Source organism: Mastacembelus armatus, chromosome 20 (assembly GCF_900324485.2).
Source record: "Mastacembelus armatus chromosome 20, fMasArm1.2, whole genome shotgun sequence".
Lineage (NCBI taxonomy): Eukaryota > Metazoa > Chordata > Actinopteri > Synbranchiformes > Mastacembelidae > Mastacembelus > Mastacembelus armatus.
This window is the reverse complement of record NC_046652.1, coordinates 4666959-4685602: the sequence shown is the minus strand read 5'-3', so window position 1 is coordinate 4685602 and position 18644 is coordinate 4666959. Positions and strand designations below refer to the sequence as shown.

General features: G+C 38.8%; 1 protein-coding gene across 5 annotated transcripts in view; it reads right to left on the bottom strand.

The window, feature by feature from the left end:
• Nucleotides 1-769: 769 nt before the first annotated feature.
• The window catches only part of pmfbp1 (polyamine modulated factor 1 binding protein 1), a 93203-nt gene continuing 75328 nt past the window's right edge, over nucleotides 770-18644 (bottom strand). For all 5 annotated transcript variants that reach the window (XM_026292825.1, XM_026292826.1, XM_026292827.1 and 2 more), the window contains 6 exons: nucleotides 11586-11695; nucleotides 11150-11224; nucleotides 9987-10080; nucleotides 9842-9882; nucleotides 4604-4706; nucleotides 770-1696 (listed from right to left, as the gene is read on the bottom strand). In XM_026292825.1, the coding sequence (XP_026148610.1) occupies nucleotides 1406-1696; nucleotides 4604-4706; nucleotides 9842-9882; nucleotides 9987-10080; nucleotides 11150-11224; nucleotides 11586-11695 (714 nt within the window). In that variant the 3' untranslated portion in view covers nucleotides 770-1405. The remainder of the gene's footprint in view (nucleotides 1697-4603; nucleotides 4707-9841; nucleotides 9883-9986; nucleotides 10081-11149; nucleotides 11225-11585; nucleotides 11696-18644) is intronic.

The window sequence follows — 18644 nt, the reverse complement described above, 5'->3', positions numbered from 1 at the left end:
TCTATATTAATGATCTAATGTTTTGTTTAGGGGTTACTGTATTTTGCACCACAACAGAAGGCTAACGCTAAAACACAGTAGCCTTTCAGCTACCACTTCTTATTTGTGTACAAACCTGAAAATTGCATACCCCATTTAAACTAGCTGTTGTACGTACACTTTAAAGGTTATATTGATAAGCTAAAATTAAACTTTCTGCATTGTTTTTTTTTTTTTGAGACTATGTCTAGGCAGACCTTATTTGCCATTTGGAGGCTCCACAATGGCAGTAACTGTACAGTAACTGTTAGATGTACAGTATCTTCTTATTGTGCAGAGTCATCATCACAAATGTCATCAAGATGTCCCATATCGCACTGTGACATTTCTCTGAGTGACAACACGCCGTTTCCATGTGAAATATGACTCCTCCGTCTCCTGTATGCTGCAGCCTCTGCTCTGCCTGTGCATCACCAGTGATATCAGGGCAACAGTCCTGTCAGAACACATGGGATTTAAACCCCTGCCCCTTCGCAAAGTGTCCCACATACTATCATTGGAAACGTTATTTCATTGGCTACAACATGTGTCATCACCATTAGCAAACAATACAATTTTACTGCCATTGGAAGTTGTTCTAGTCGTGACTGCCATTGGTTACTGAATAAAGGTCTAAAACCTGACGGACACACTTTGTTGTGGGAGTATTTTATTCACAGGAGTCTGCTTAATGTAAATCTACAGTCTGTTTGTCTATTTGTGGTAAATAAACCTCGAAAAGAACCGGAGAACAAACAGAGTTTAAATTTTTCATTTTTTCAGTGTAATAATATAAAAGGAATTTATTTATCCATCTTTCTTCACTATTTTGCACACAGCAGCTGTGCTCTAAGGTTGGTATTTCAATGAGATAGTGGAGAATTTAAACCCCTGGATGTGTCAACCCCCACTCAAGTTTGCAAGATTATAATTTGAAAAAATAATTTCTAACCTAACAAGCTGTGCAACACTTTGAGGATGCAATCAGTTAGCTTTTTTTGTGAAATGTGGGGTTAGATTTTAAATAAAAAATATCTATGAAATGTAAAAAATGTATAAATAATAGAAACATTTTCTTGGAAAAAATCTCTTTACATCATAGTAGTAGAGCAATTTCTAGAGTTAAGTTTTGACAATTTGAGGAAATTCAATCATTCAGTGGTCCTCTCAGGCAAAAAGCACCGAGGGACTTGACTTTGACTTCAGGACATTAACCTCATGCTGACTAAGCTCCCCAGTGAGCAGCTGGAGGTCAAAAAGTCGTGACAAGTCAAAATCTTCGGGGGGCTTCATTTGGTCAGATCCCTGCTTGTCCTCCCAGATCAAGCATCTTTCAGAGACGTGAAGACAGAGTAGTCTACAGTTGGCCTTGTCCAGAATGCTTTACTCAAAACCTGGGAATCACCTGGTCTCTCTGGCTCAGCTTGGTTTGGGTTTGAATCCCATCAGTGTCTCCTGTCACTGGGTCAAAGTGTAGGGGACGAGGGAGGGGGAGAGATGAGGGACGGGAGCTGCAGAGAGGAGATGGGTGAGCACTGAGGGAGATGGGGAGGTGGATCGAAGAGCGGTGTGGGAAGATGGGAAGAGGAGGGAGCAGTCGCTCGACTTGTTTACGCATGGACATCTCTTCCTCCAGCTGCCTACGCAACTGTTTATTCTCCCTGCTGAGGGCGTTTAGCTGGAGAGAGAAATAAACAGTGAGAGACACATATGCAAAAGAGGAAGAAACATAAAAAGCGAATGAAAATGTTTTGAAGGAAAATGTTCGTATGCAAGCGTGTTAGAAACTGAGGGACAATTTTTGGCAATTTTAAGTTTTAACCCAATTAGTTAAATTCATGTTGTTACAAAATTCTATTTAACGTTACCAATAAATATCAACCATCAGAAGACAAAGTCTGTCATGTTGATGAAGTAGTCAACATCTCATTATGTGACTATTTCATCTTTCAGAGTTGCCTTCATGCCTGTTGGAGCTGAAATGCAAATGGGAAGTTGTATTCAGTTTGAAATGGTTGCAAGTGGACGTCATGTAAAGGTGTAAATTTCTAGATGAAAACAACCAATTTGAGCGCTCATTAGCGGCCGATGTGACACAAAATCATCTGTGACAAAACAAATCGCAAACCGTCAGAAGATGATTGGGGTTCCTGAAAGACAATTACAGGCTAGTTAAATTGAGGGTGTTTTATTTTTTTGACAAGGACATCAGGGTAAAGGCAGGGAGAAGTGTGAGTTAAAAAGTATATTTAAATGCAAAAAAAAAAAAAAGTATTTGCATTTGCTATAAAGCATTGTAACAATGTAAAAAACGTGTCAGTCTAAAAATTATAATAAGGCAGATAAAAGAGAAGAAAAGATTTAAAATAATGTATTTTTAGCTATGAGAAAGAGTAAAATAAGAAATTAAAGGACAGAGAGACAAAGAGGCACACCGGGTAATGATAGTTGTGCTCATCCACATCTGTTTTTTAGCGTGTGTGTGTGTGTGTGAATGCTGCGGTTAAGAATGATGTCACATCGACATTTCTGGCCATGTGGTTGTGTGTGTGTGGAGGGAGGGAGAAAAACTCAAACGGAGATGAGACAGACACATTTCCGGATGGTTCCACTAACATTATCCTTCCAGACACCATGCACGCACGCACGCACACACACTCACATAATAAATCTGAGCAAATGTAATATATCTGATGACTAGAAATAGCAGGGTCTTAGGCTTAACCCTTGAAGAGCCAATGACATGTTGATTTGTCAAAACTATCCTAAGACGCTTAAAGACTATTTACTATCTACAATGCATTCATTTTATGTTATGCCAAAATCAATCAAATTTTTAGATGAAAAACACTGGGGCTGACATTTATAATTAACTGCATATTCAAGGGGACCTGTTTAATTTTCCCCAGCTTTGGTGGCTCTGGATGCTTTCCTAATTGCACGAGAGGGGGGTGAAATTAAAAATCACAGCTTGTCTCCTCAACCTTCACTGCGGGTGAATTGGTGTGCCTATGTTCGGATGAAAAGGATGTGTTTAAGTGGGGGAGAAAGAAAGAAAGACAGACCCAGAAGGGGGGGGGGGGTTAATGTTGCTGCATGAATGTCTTTGCACTTTGTTATTGGTACAACTCCATTCCAGTCCATTCAAGTATTTTAATGCAAATTGTTAAAATTACTGAGTGAGAAAAATTAAACAGAAACAGTAGACTGGGCAAATTTTCTTGTGTTGGCAAAAAAGTTTGTAAATGTGGTTATTTTTGAATAGTTTGGGACGATGGAACAACAGTACAAAGAGAGTTTTGAAATTTACTTTACAAAACCTGTCCATCTCGACCTTCATGTTATATCTGCAGGTGCATGCAAAGGTAGCACCCTACACACTATACATTAACTGCTGCTAAAAGATACAGTAACTATAATTTGTCTGAGGCCATCTTCATACAAACTGATGTGAAAGTCTCTTTATACCCGTTGGATGTAGTGTAAGAATTCAAAGGTTTGTCTTGTATAGCGAGCGTTAGTATGCACCTGTGGGTGAGTGAGGAAGAAGCAGCACTAAACCAGTATGTGACTATGACTAAATGAGACTAATCCAAAACAGAGGAACAAACATGATATATTACCCAACACTTTCACACAGATGAACTGAGACACTCAATTCAGCTTCTTCTCTAATATCTGTATGTGTCTGTAAGTGTGTGTGTGTGTGTGGGTGTGTGTGTGTGTGGGGGGGGGGGGTCCAGAATATCTACAATATCCTTGTGTAACTGAAGTGTCTATATCCTTCATTCTACCTTTGCTTGTGTTTGTGTAGACTTTGTACGTTAGATCGATGTGTGTAACGATTCACACTAGAGACTAAGGAGCGTTATTATACACCTGACCTGTGAAACAACACTTCTCTATCCCTTTTTCTGCATTTTCCTTTTCCACCTTACCCTGAGTCAACATGCAGCTAATGCCGTTTGGTTTTCACTGAGGCAACGCTACATTAAAACTTGAACAAGTACCACCTTTTGTCGTAACCCGTCAATCAGTGGGCCATTCCAGAAACTAACAAAAGTCGGGTGAGCTGGTCCCCAGGTCCTAGAGTTTTGGAGAACTGAGGGGGCTGAGGAGTACTTTTGATTTGTCTCTCTTTTGGTGATTTGTTGACTCTTGTGAAGTTCAACACAGTAAAAAATGTCAGCTTTTCCTCAGAATATTCCTCTGTGTTTTCCCCCCACATTGTTTTATCACAGCAGGCCATTTCCCTATGCTGTCATGGAGAGATCAGCACGGCTGTATTGATATACTTCCCTCTCTGTTTCATGAAAGGGAAATCATTTACCAGTGGAAAGAGACGTCACTGCTTTTTCCCGATACGATTTGTCCCCCCTACACTGCACACGCGCCCCTACTCTGCTGCCGACTTTTCACTTTTATCATAGGAAGAGGAAATGGATGTCTGTGTGTGCCTGTGTGTAAGTGCGCTTGTGTGTTTAAAGTTGGACGCATGAAAGCTTCTTTTTCTGTGTGAGCTCAACAGCAGGTGGGCCGGTGTGCGGGTGTGTGTTTGTATCTGTTGGCATGTGTGTACTCTTACTTGTTGATTTAGCATTCCAATGGCCTCCAGGTTGCTTCGCAATCTGGTCTGCATGTCCTCAATTTTGCAGAGGTTTAAAGCCACACAATCCTGATTGTCCATGCTGTAACACAATACACACATGTACACAAACAAACACATATCAGAAATGAACTGATATGTTTAACTCTTTTAGCTTAAGAAAGCAAAATAAAATCATTACAGCTGCTTGTTGGAACTAGCTCGTGTGTAGCAGGTTAAATATTTACTTTCTTTTGTTGTGGTAAACTTTTAGGCTGCACAGTGTACAGTGACATACATTTGCCCTCAGTCAGATGTCTCTGAAAATCGGGGCACAGAGAAGTTAAGAGTTTATCTTCATTATAATCATCTTCATCGAATTTAAAGATGGGTGAGGAAATGGGTTGCAGAAATCATTAAATTTTGTATAAAAGCATATAAGAAAGACTAACAAAAAAAAATGAATGCAACTGCAGCCAGGGAACATTAACAGTACAAGAAGCCATTTAAGATTTTAAATGTTTATTAAAAACATTTTGGGAAATGACAAACAAATGTTAGGGTTTGCTATATTCAGACCCAGGGAGGACTAAGCAATGTATATTAAATTAACGACGGTGGATAATGGTCCTCTGTATGGGCTGAAGAGCTTGCTGCCCCCGCTTTATGCTCTTTCTTTTCATGCCCCAGTAAACCTGTTCAGTTAGCATTTAGAAAAAAAAACTACTAAATACTTTACTGAAGACATTTTAGGCCATTAAAGTAACACTGTACCTCCCCATTGTTAATTTTCTTGTAAAAGAGCAAGCTGGGATTTTCTGTCAGAGCAGTGGATGGAAAGAAAAGTCCCATTTTGCTTCAGTTGAGAAGATGCACACGCTCACTGAAACACTAAGAGGCATCTTTGGTCCTGTAAATGTGCGTAAGATACACACAAACTTTTGACTCTATTAGAAACAACATTAAATGTTTAAGATTTGAGCAGACACTTTATGTAGATGCTAATATGTATAGTGGCATTATTGTGTGAAATGTTTTGATTCACTAGTGAAAAAAACTCACCACCAATGATAAATGTCAACCAAGACACAAATAACAAAAATATAAACACTAGCACCACTGACGAGAAATGTACAGTAAAATCCAATCTTATATTCCAGCATTCTTTTTTTTTTTTTTTTGGTTCTGGTGTAGGTTAATTAATTTTATTTGATCTTGATGATTTTTTTCTGTACTGAACAGACAATGTACTATTATAGTAACCAGTTAACTAATTTAGCTTGGCCAATGTCTGCTTCTTTACCTGACATTCACAAACTAATGATAATTGCAATTGGCTCATCGAGATCTTTTAATTTCACAAAATAATGTTTCTACAAAGAACATTAATAAGGAAAAATGCTGAAATTCCCTTTGATTTGTTACAATGTAAATGCTGTTTAAAAGATGATTCCATTGCTACAGTGAAGGAAAAACAGGAGGCATAAAGTTTAAGCACGAGCCAAATCCATAAAAGCCACATCTCCACAGATTCTTCACATGATTTAAACTCTGGTAATTTAGTCTTCAACAGATCATGAAACATCACCGCCGCTGAGACAACTGTGTGAGATTTATACACCCGAAGTGTGCAGGCAGCTATGCGCTGAGCACTTGGCATGATGCCTGTGGAAACATGTGTTGTTATGTTTACACGCAAACACAGATGTGTATAATTAGCAGCCTAACCCAATCAGTGTGCGGATAATTACAGTCATTAGTGTCAAAGACAAGCTGTCATGCTCTCTAAACCCAGCAATAAACTACATGGGTCCTCTCTTGCCCCAGTCACACTCTTATCTGTCTTATTTACTGCTCTCATAATGTTGTAAATTTTATGCAAGGCTTGACTCTCTTCTCACACTGTCTCCTTCTTAGTTCCTCTTTCTGTTTCTCTGTCACTTTAGTCCTCTGTGTTTGTACAAATCCTCTGCTGTGATCACTGGGTGCTCTTAATTGGAAGCACATCGTTAGTGGTGTAACTGATGAAGCCTGGTACTTTATGAGCGCTTCTCCCGGATAGGTTGAGTCAGACAGTCACTGAGTCAGCGCTGCCAGCAGCACACATCAATCTCTGCTTCTTCGACTGCAGTTCACTGTGCACTGCTATTTTAATGTTTTCAGACAATGAGATATTTTGATTTGAAATCCTGTTAAACCATTTCATTAATTTGAGAGCTAAGTATAAATGCAGTTAAGCAATTCCCCTACTTTGTATGACATGTCATTTGGATTTCACAAAAAAACCTAAAGTAATACATGGCTTCACAGAACAGGCACTGTTTGTGGCAGAAATAGCAATACATTTTGCATTGAAAGGGCTAAGAGATTCTTCTTACTCTATATATTAAATATGGTGTTATTATCCTTTCAAATTTTTCGAGAATCAAATGGGAGCTTGAGAGTATAATTTTCCTCTGCTTGCGCTTAAAACTTTGCACTCATGCTGATTTTTTTTTTGCTTGCACTCAAAACTTCGCGCTCAGATACAGATTGTTTCTGCTAGCACTCAAAACTTTGGACTCACAGATGGATTCTTTCTGCTCATGCTCAAAACTTTCTGCTCATAGACAGATATTTTCTGCTCACACAAAACTTTGGACTCACATGCTGATTACTTCTGCTCGTGCTCAAACACGAATTCTTTCTGCTCATGCTTAAAACTTTGTGCTCACAGTCCGATTCTTTCTGATTGCGCTCAAAAGTTTGTGTTCAGAGTCAGATTCTTTCTGATCGCGAACAAAACTTTGTGCTCACAGTTGTATTTTTTTAGCTCGTGCTCAAAACTTTGTGCTCAAACACGGATTCTTTCTGCTTGCACTCAAAATTTTGCATTCACATTCTGATTCCACCAGGTCACACAAAATTTTGTGCTCAAACACGGATTCTTTCTGCTCACCCTCAAAACTTTGCGCTCACATGCTGATTCTTTCTGCTCACGCGCAAACACAGATTCTTTCTGCTCGTGCTCATAACTTTGCGCTCACAGGGATTTGATTGCTCACATGCATTTCCTCCGCTTGCTCAAAGCTCTGCTCAGACACAGAACTTGCGGTGGTACAACACTATCAAAAGTCCTCCACCAAAAAAACCTCCAGTGTCCACCTGAAGCTTTTGCAAAAATGGATGGGCAAAGTCAAGGTCTCCAGCTAAAGTTTATTTACATTGTACTTATTACATAAAAAACATTAGCGCAAGGTTTTGAGTGCAAGCAGAAAGAATCCGTGTGTTTGATCATGAGCAGAAAGAATAGGAAAAAGGAAACTACCAATTGATGCTTATGAATTTTGATATCACCATAACTAAACCCATCTGGAGGAAGACAGGAAGGAAAAGGGGGAAGAAATAATATTACTTTTTCAACAGGAAGGGTTTGGAAAACAAACAAACAAACAAACAAAACAAAAGGCTAGTCAGATTGACATTGATTTACATTTTGGCATGTCCTAAACTAAATTAACAAATAATAATATAATAACAATTAATAGCACAAATGAGAGAGCTAAAATAATTTTCTATTTTCATAAGGCACACGTTTTAATTTCATTTTAGGCATTAAATTGATATTTGTTTACCTAGGCACTGATGTTGTTCCTAGAATCTTAAATCTAACCAAAGCCTCCTTCACAATTTAAATTTGTTTCCACTTCATTCCTCTTTCCTCACCCTTTTCTTCATTTTCTGGTACAAAATGCCATTCATAATGTAAAGCTATGACACAGCATAAGTAATCATAATATATGTCTTTAATAAAGGCATAGCTAAAGACAAAACCTTCATGCTGTGTTGAATGCTGTCAGTGATAGTGACTGTGAAGAGATATTGTGAAGATATCCCATTTGCCACCAGTAATGAGATTTATACTCTGAATGTGCTATATGGCTGCTATGAAAATATCACCACACATCTGTTGCCTTATAGATGTATGAATTTTATGCATATGGCATTTTGTGTAGGTGTATGTGGCGGGATACAATAATGAAATAAAACAAATTAGAAATCCTCATAATAAAGAAAATGTGAATGCAAAAAGAGAAAGGATAGGAGAACATTATGCAAGAGGCCTTCATTCACTGTTTTTATCTCATTCCCTGTTATTATATTCACTCAATCAAAATTTCTCTTACGCATACATCTATATGAGCTGCCTGTCTCGCTCTGTCCCCCTGTCTCGCTCATTTGCAATTATGAGAAAAAGACAAAGAAAAGCGATTCATCTTTCTGTCGTGGCCCCTTAATGATATCATTAAAATGACTGACAGCTTTGAATAAAATTGGAAACCTACCCCAGTCAAAACAAATCTGATCCGTTTTGGAAACAGAGCCTGGTGGTTCGTTAGGATAAGGGTGCAACATCTGTGTGTGCATGTGTGTAAAACAGGGTGAGGTGGGGAGGGTGGGAAGGGGAGGGGTGTTAATGATGGAGACCTTAGGGGGTCACACTGGGGTATGGGGAGTAGTACTAACCCCCTCTCCCCCTCACACAGCCTGTTTCTCACTTCCATCCTACACCCAATCCCATCTGTGCCACATGCGTTTTCATTGCCTTAATGAACATAATGAATATATCTCCTCTTTAGCGATGAATGCTATTTGACAGCCATGGGGGTGGTAAGTAGGAGAGGATGGGCTCCTGATTGGAGTATAATCATTGTTAAAGGCACAGCATGAATAACATATACAGACTAAAAACAGACATGACATGCACCAACACACACACACGCACACACCATTCTGTGAAAACACTTATTGACATGAAGCATTCCCAAACCCCTTACCCTAACCTTTACCATCACATCTAACCATAACCTAATTCTAACGTTAATTCCAAAAACAAGTCTTAATCCTCAAACAGCACTTTGAAGTTGTGAGGACTGGTCAAGGTGTCCTCGCAAGGCAGAAATGTCCTCACAATGACGGCACTGATCTAAAGTTCATCTACATCTACACACACACATGGGCAGACACAGGTGGTCAGGACCATGGGGTGTTTCATTCACAATTTGGCACTCCTGCTGTATTATCATTATGAGGTTTGTTCAGCCTAGATTGTGTGTGAAAGAGCAAAACATGGTGGGCAGTGCTTTTGTTGGATGTGAATTCTGAACTCTGATGAGCTGATCAGTAAATGTACCTTATTATATGTACTGTCACACACTCTTACACAAACACATACATATACACACATTGATGACTCACGTTTTCTTGTCTTGCTGGATGCCTTGCTCCCAGATCTGGGCCTGCAAACAATTATAAAATGAAAAGCAAACCTGTTTGTAATATACTGTCTTTTATCTATCAACTATTTGTAATTCATTGCTTTTCCAACCCGGTACTTGTTCACCTTTAAGCGTTCCATGTCTCTCTCCTTCACATCCACCGTTTTTTTCAGTTTCTTTATCTCAGCCTTCAACATGTCATTAGTCTCCTGGAGATGCCTGACAAAGCAATGGAGATGCAAAGACACGGTTATACAGAGAAATATACACAGAGAGGCAGACACTGAGAAAGGCACCTATTATCATCAAGAAACTCTTGTTAACATGGCAGACAAAATAGTTTGCCATGCAACTGCAGTGGTTTCTGTGTTACACACACACACACACACACACACACACACAGAACATGGTCCATTACTGTGAAATGTTATATTTCTGCAGCTATTTATCGCTTACCCTTATGGCTATTTATTTCAGAATTTTGTTATACCACCAATTCTTAGTACCCAGCACTATTAAAACAAGTTCTCATTAGATGCTTTTGCACTACTATGCTACACATCAGAATCATGAAATTGTTTCATTTTATGAGAGAGGAACTGGAAATATCCTGAAACCTCTCTGTATATTACGGGAAGATTTTGATGAGAATGTCAATGATATACAAATACATTTAGCTCATTTGTATAAAGACAGTCACCATTACTACAGGTTACCAGAATAAACGCATAAGAACAAAAAGCATGCACAAACACTCAGTGGAAGTTGAGATAGAGATAAGAAAAATCAGGTACGCAGACAGTTGTGGTGCTGCTGGGCGGAGCTGAGGGAAATATGGCACTGCAGGGGTTGGGATGACACAAGATGGCAAGTACGCTTTGATCACTGGGAAGGGGAATATGTCACGCCCATGTCTGTGTGTGTGTGTGTGTGTGTGTGTGTGTGCGTGCATGAGTCATGATAATGCAGACATGCAGAAAGACTGTCGGGTGCATGCATGCTAGACAGTCCACCTGAATCACTCCAACACCTGCATATGCACACTTTACACAGACACACATGCACAGTAATCTCCACCTCACTCCTGGTGAGAAATGTGACCTAGTTTGCAGGTGTAGCAGTTGGCTGAGATGCTTTTTCCCTATCTTTATCTTTAGTTATCATTACTAAACAAGTTTACTGCACAGGGTTGAGACGATCACATTCATGCCCACACACAACAAACAAAAATAATCACATGATGATATCATAATGTACCTAAAGTTCTCATCTGGAAAGAAATACTCACCCTTTCTCGTCAGTGACAATGAGGAGCACCTTGTTCTGAGCGTTTATCTGGGCAGTGAGGCTCTCATTGGATGCCCTGGAGGAGGAAGACAGGCTGCTAAAATCTGATGCTGGATTATAAGACTAGACTTGATATATCTTAGAAGATATATATACCTGCTAGCTGAACAATGTATTTCAGCAATTATCAATGGAGAATAGAATGCAGAAAACTAATTGTTTTTGCTAAATAAATGTTGTAACTGTTCCTTTAACATGTGTAAATCAAATGGCTGAAAAAAGGTAACATATAACATAATAGTGATGCAAATAATATTAACAGTTACTTTTAACACACACTAACTACTTAAAATTGCATGAAAATTCCTTGCATTTAAATGTCTTATATCCCTATGTAACTTAATAAATCAACAAATAAATTGTAAGTGTAATCATACTTTTGTTCAGTAATCCAACGGTTAACATTAGTCATGACCAGATGGCTCTCATGGCAAAGATTTGCATTTGCTGACCGTGTTCCCTCCAGCTCTGCCTGGAGTTTGTCTACCTACAGTACAAAGTCAAATATTATTTATCAAAGTGTAAGCAGTTATACTACAATTTAAATGGCAACAAGAACTACAAAATGCTTTACATAGATTTTTTTCAAGTTTGCCCTCAAAAACCCAACATCTATTTTCTGGCAGGATCAGTGATAAACAAAAACTGGAAGATCAACATTAGCTCCATCGATCTTTTAATGTACTTGAGTAAAAACAGGTATTTGCAGCTTGAAAGTATAGGTTTCTTTTAAGGAAAATATTAACATCTAACATTTGCTTCCCACATTTTGATGGGTTTTAAGTCTATCGTCTCTCTCTCTCTCTCTCTCTCTCTCACACACACACACACACACACACACACACACACACAAAAGTGTGAAATAAGGATGGTAAAAAAAGAGATAAATGAGGCTCTAATAGATGGGAAGGAAAGAAAGGGTGAAAATAAATGTCAAAATAGAGCATAATAGCAATAGGAGAGAAAAATTAGATAAATGGAGAATAATGGAGGATGAAAGAGGTGGTATTTCCAGGTGCGGGTATAAATAGCAGGTATTAAGCAGGTGCAAAGAAAGAAAGATGGGGGATGGGGGCACAAGACTGAAGGCAAGATTGGATAGAAGAGAAAACAGGTGTGAGATGAAAACACAAATGGGATGGCACTGGCCAAACTGCTGACTTTTTCTTGCTGCTTATCAGGCAGGACCTTTGCAGGCCTAAACTCTGAGGACCCTGACACATTATTCTTATCACCTTGGAAACACCTTGATTACTATAATATCTTCCCAAAAAGACATGAAAAAAGTTTCCAACATGTGGGTCATCATTTAGATATCCAAAAATGTCATATGATTACTTTAAATGCCAAAATATCAACTGCTGTGTGAGGTGTACTCTGTGCATATGTCTGTGTGACTGTATGTATATCATCATGTTGATGTGATGTGAGTCTTAAACAGGTATTCATTCAACCATATGGTCATTTTAGAGACTGCAGTTCATGCTGATGTTAAATTATACTACCTTATACCCAGTGTTTGTTAATGTGTTTGAAGTAAGTTAGGGGCATGTACATGTCTGTTTTTTAATGCAAGGTTGTGTAAATCATGAATTGTGCGTAACATCGTTTTTATGGATGCCCACTGCACCTACAGGGCTCTTCCTCCACCTCATAAACCCTGCTGGAACTCTTGTAGACGTTCGTTTTTATGACATGTCGCAATACGGTTTCTCACTGGTTCAGGCAGTTTCTCACTAGGTGCAGCCATGTTTGGTTACATGCAACCCAACATGCAAAAACAGAAGAACATCATATGACATCACGTAGTTGTGAAAAGGAGGTTGTGACGACAATGACACATAATAATTCAAATTTCATAATATGATGAAGAATTAAACTTGGCTGAATTTCAACAAATGGGGCACTGTAGAAAAACTGTGACCAATGAAACCACCTCCAGCAAATTATTCAATTTTGAAGAGTAAAGATTCAGAACATTGATTGTAATTGTTTGTGATTTAATTCCAGTCTCAGGCATCGACATATCTCCATATGAAGGAAGTCCTGTAGTGAACTGATTGGCCAGAACTCTGAGTTAATACACCAATTATAACTGTATACACAAGAAATTCAAACTGTACCAGTCTAAAGCTAAAAGATCACTCACACTCACAATACCAGTGCACACACCTCTACATGCACGAGCACACATACACACATGCACACACTGGTTGGAACTGCGGTGAGCTGTAATGGCAGTAATTACCTGTGGTCTCATATTAACATCTCCCTCCTGACTGTCTGACTGCCTCGGCTGGTGGAGGGATGTAAATCGCAGCGCAAGTCTGATGTTGTGATTAGGACTAAATTACACAGCATCACTCTGTTTCCACCAGTGTCAAGGGAGGCAGTTAAAGGGTGTGTGAGAAAAAGGGGGAGAGTGTCAGAAAGGGAGGGACATTTAGAAAAAAAAAAATGACAGTAGGTGGGACATGAGATTGCAAGAGGTGGGGGGCGGGGGGTAAAAAAGCATACATGCTTAACATTTAGATTGGTTTTGTTACACAAATATTTTAGCACATGATGGATGGGAATAAAAGGGGCAACACAATGCATTTGGAACACACTTAACCTTCCCTACCCTCTTGCAACAGTATTCATCATTTTTAGTTTCTATAAAAATAAAAAAGAACTGTCCAGTCCAATGCCATGCTTTTCACTGACCAGATGGACAGTGCTTTTTCTGAACTTATACATCGGAATGAACTTTCATGAGAAATCACAACACCTACTTACACGCAGGAAAAAAAATTGCAGGGCCTTTCACATTTAATGGATTTTCTGTGAACTAATATCACACTGCCAATTATGTGTACTAGACAAAAACAGACCAAACTGTCCAAGGTTGTAGAAAAAACATAATTTAAAGTGAACTTGGGTAAAGAGAGGAACATGAGGATGAGATGAAAAGATACCAAAAAGATAGTCTGGTTGTTGCTATCATCACCATAAAACTGCCAGAGCTGAATACGACCCATTACTCTGTTCCACTCAGCTCATCAGAGCACACCCTCTGATCAAATTAATGAACACATTTATTGTTAAACACATTTTTATAAAACATTCATTCGTTCTGTCTAATTAAAAGACCCAACATGCCTGACATCACTTAAATATGCATACTTATCACTCACAGGGTCTGAATTAAAGATCTACAAGTGTGTGTGTGTGTGTGTGTGTGTGTGTGTGATGGCAGGAGAGAATGAGGTTTCCTAAGCAGGTCTTCTCACTCTAGGCTTAATGGTGATAATCATGGCGTGACCTAACATTACGATCGTATGTGCGTGTGTTTATGTGTCCCGCTTTCCCTAATGGTGAAGATGATGACATGTTCTCCATTAGTCTAGTCACTAGGCCACAGCAGATCTAGCATATTAATGATGCTGATGATGGTTTCTTTAATTACCTTCATCTGCTGCTGCATGGCCTGACTCCTTTCCGAGTCCTTTCATCACATACTGTCCTATGCATGCTGCTGGGTTGTTTATCAGTAGCTGCCATTTCTGGAATCCCCTATCTTGCATCTAGCCTGCATGAGCACAACTACATTACCAGTCGGAGAAAACGTTTCTTTGCCACTTCCCTGCAAGATGAAACTCCCCTATAGAGTAGAAGGTATCCTTTTGTTCTGTGCAAGAAATGTGTAGCTGTAATTTAGGATACTTTCTGGTACAGACCAAAATGTGTTCATAGCACTGAATGGCAGGAACACTTCTTTACTTTTACTGTTTTTTATCAGACATTTTCTAAATTAAATCCTATTCTTGTCAGTGCTAGGGCTTTATAAAAAAAACAAAAAAAAACTAATAAAGACAAAACAACAAACAAAGAAAAACAATGCCCTGTCTTAGACGTACTTAAATTCGATAGTGCTAGTCTAGGCTATTATTGCTGCATTAGTAGATGTTGGTTAGTTCATGATATTAAAGCACTACAGCAGAAGTACTGAAGAAAAAATACAGTGTGATGAAATGTTTGTTGGAAACAACAACAGAAAGCTAGAAATGTGGCCTGGGATTTGTTGGATTTCCATTTGGCAGGGTGGCCAGGATTTAGCTATTCAGGTGACCAGTGTTCAAGCAGCAACACAAAGGAACAAATGCAGGGTATTATTGTTGATATATTGTTCAGTAATGAGCTACTACAGCAACAGTGGAAATAATCTGTAGCCTTGTTATGAACTGTAACACAGAGTACGCACAGTGCATTTTATACTCTTTATTTTTTCAGCACTTTAATAAAATGGTTGGCATTAAAATTATATCTAGTGATAGGACATGTTTATATATAATGATTTTCCACATGATTTATATGTAGAGCAATTAGCCTAAAACTCAACAATGCTGACTATTAAAAAGCATCACATTCACTTACAATATAACATTACAGGTTCTCTAGGACAGACGCATTTCTATAGTTAGTAGGGCATGATAAGGACTAAAATGTGTGCTCGTACATTTTATATCCTAACTAGAATATGGAAAGGACAAAAAGTATCCAGCTGCAGAAAAATGTTGAAATGAAAACCAAACGTATTTTCCTAAGCTTCCATTTCAGTGTTATTAATCATATCACTTTAAGCGAACTAGTCTTTATTCTTTGGTTCTGCAACTACAATGACTTTGAATGACTTTCAGGTCATAATTCACAGCTCTTTTGAAGTATTTGAAGAGCTAATAGACTAAAACTTGCAGCTAATGTGAAACTGTACTAATAGCAATCTTATTTACTTCTTAAATAAATATGTTAAACGAGTGGCAGGTATAAAGGCTTATTTTCACTCACTCTTCAAGTGTTGTGAAGATCAAGGTCAGAAACACACAGTAAATAAGGTGTGCCTTATATGCCCAATGACTTTTCCATACAGCAGCATCTGCTTCTGTGCACATACACATAGAGCCTTTAGTGAAAGAAGCAAGCTAAAAGCAACACGTGAAGTTAAACAGGGGAAAAATAAAGCAAAACAAACAAAACAAAACATGGTTGGTTTCTCTGTCCCCAATTGATTACAGCTTCATACCCTAATTTGATGTGATGGGACACAAGGACACACATGCATGCATACATCGAACAAACACAAAGTCCTTTTCATGGTTAAACAGTCACACAATTAGACCACTTCTCTTGATTCATCAACTAAACAAATGAGCTTCATTTGTCTGTTCTCATTTCTCCATTCTCCATGTGTAAAAACAGTGATCTACCATGGTTCATTCAAAGCTAATTAGTCCAGGCTTGGAGCTACTATTGGCTGTAATGAATGAGATCAGTGAACAGATTAGACCAACTCTATCTAGCATCACCACAATGAAAACACTACACACTCATTTTTGTTTAGTTCACTCACACAGCCACATTGTAAATAAAAACAAACACACTAAAGATGTACATTATGCTATAGACCAGAGAAGATAACAGAAAGGTTGGCCAGCTGTCACTGTCTATCACTGCTGGAGTAGTAAAGAAAACAGCAGAGGCTGATACAAATTGATTTTTTTTTTTTTTGGTCACACTAATGTCCAACTACTGTGCAAACATATGCAGTATACCTAAATAAAGACCAGACTTCTGTCTAATTGTATTGATGACATCAGAAATTGTAAAGGGTTTCAACAATATCTCTGATCATAACACACTTATACAATTTTGCTAAAGCGTGTAAATTCTCATTAACACTGTTTGAAATCTTTTACTTCACTACTTTTACTCCTTTGTGGTAGGCACTAATGACTGATTATATGTGTGTGTTACTGTGTGTGGTAGACACTGAGCGAGAGGGAAATGTAGGAACGAATGATCTGATCAGTCACAAAAACATGCCTCATGCTTACCATGGCTTGTATTTGAACTGGACTCATGCAGAGGATAAATAAAGCGTGTGTGTACTTATACTTCTATCTTTAGGAGGACCATTTTAGCATAATATCATAGGAGTGAGGGCATTTTGGTAAGTCTTTATTTTCCAGACTCCTGTTTGAGTGTAAAGACTAACTTGCTTCTAGGGTTAATGTTAGGATAAGGGTCAGGATTAGGCATTTATTTATGAGGCTAGGGAAGTGGTTTCCCAAAGTGTGGGGTTGCAGGGAGCCATACTTTAGCACTCACAGCATAACATAAAGCACTTATTCAAACTTATTCAAATTCATAGAATGAATGGAAGAAGTTCCCCTTTTTGTGTAGGTACCGCAGTAACTGAGAATTATAATACATCTTAAAATGCTGTTTCAGGCGACTGTTCAGTAAAATAGGAACCACGAATGACGTATGTTTATGCTGATACGTCAAACCACGGGCAACCTTCAGAAATTTCAGAGAGAAGAAACGTGAATCTTTTCGCTAACGTTGTTGAATGTTGTGCAAAATTGATGTTCCTATAGCAACCATCAACCAGCTTATGTTACTTCAGTGTTCCTACTGGTGGTGCGAAGGGACAAGTAGGTGAAAGGGCTCCCTGCTAAACATTACAGCAGTCTTCATCAACTCAAAGCAAAGCTTCTAAAGCACATACAAGAAAATACGACGAGACGTACAGTATATCGCCCCTGGCTTCACCAGAATTAACAAAAAAAAAAAGCAGGGGCCCTGCAGAAAAAAACTGGTTCGGGGTAAGGGATTAGGGGATGCATCATGTCAATTGTGTGTCCTCACAAAGACAAAAGTACAAGTATGTTTGTGTATATGTGTTTCCTCAGTTAGTGCTTATGAAAATATGTTTGCACACTCACATTAGGGGGCTTTATGCTGATGAGCTGGTGGTCTCCACTATGTAAATCACAGAATTTTAGGGGGGAAGCTTTGTTTAAGATTATTGTAGAGGTTAGAGGTAGGGAAGTAATGTTTATAGTTTAGGTTAGTGTAAGTGATTTTAGGAAAACAAATTTCAGTCAGTGTTAAACATGAGAATATGTGTGTGTACTGTTTAAGTTATTACCCTTATTAGTCCCACAATGGGGAAATTCCATTACCACCCAAAGTACACACACACACAGCAGTGAACACAACACTGTGAACACACACCCAGTGCCACGGCACCCGGGGAGCAGTTGGGGGTCTGGGGGGGTCTCACCTCAATCTTGGTATTGAAGGTGGACAGCGTGGTGGCTATTCACTCTGTCCCACCAACAATTCCTGCCAGTCCTGAGACTCAAACCTGCAATTTTCAGGTTATAAGTCTGACTCCCTATCCATTAGGCCACGACTGCCTCCACGCACAGTGAAATTCCAATATGGGGCTCGAACCCATGATCCTGAGATTAAGAGTTTCCTGAGATTAAGAGTTTCATGCTCTACCAACTGAGCTAGTCAGGCTTCTGTTAAGTTCTTTACTCTTATTTGTCCCACAATGGGGAAATTGAATTACCCACCCAAAGTTAACACACACACATACAGAGCAG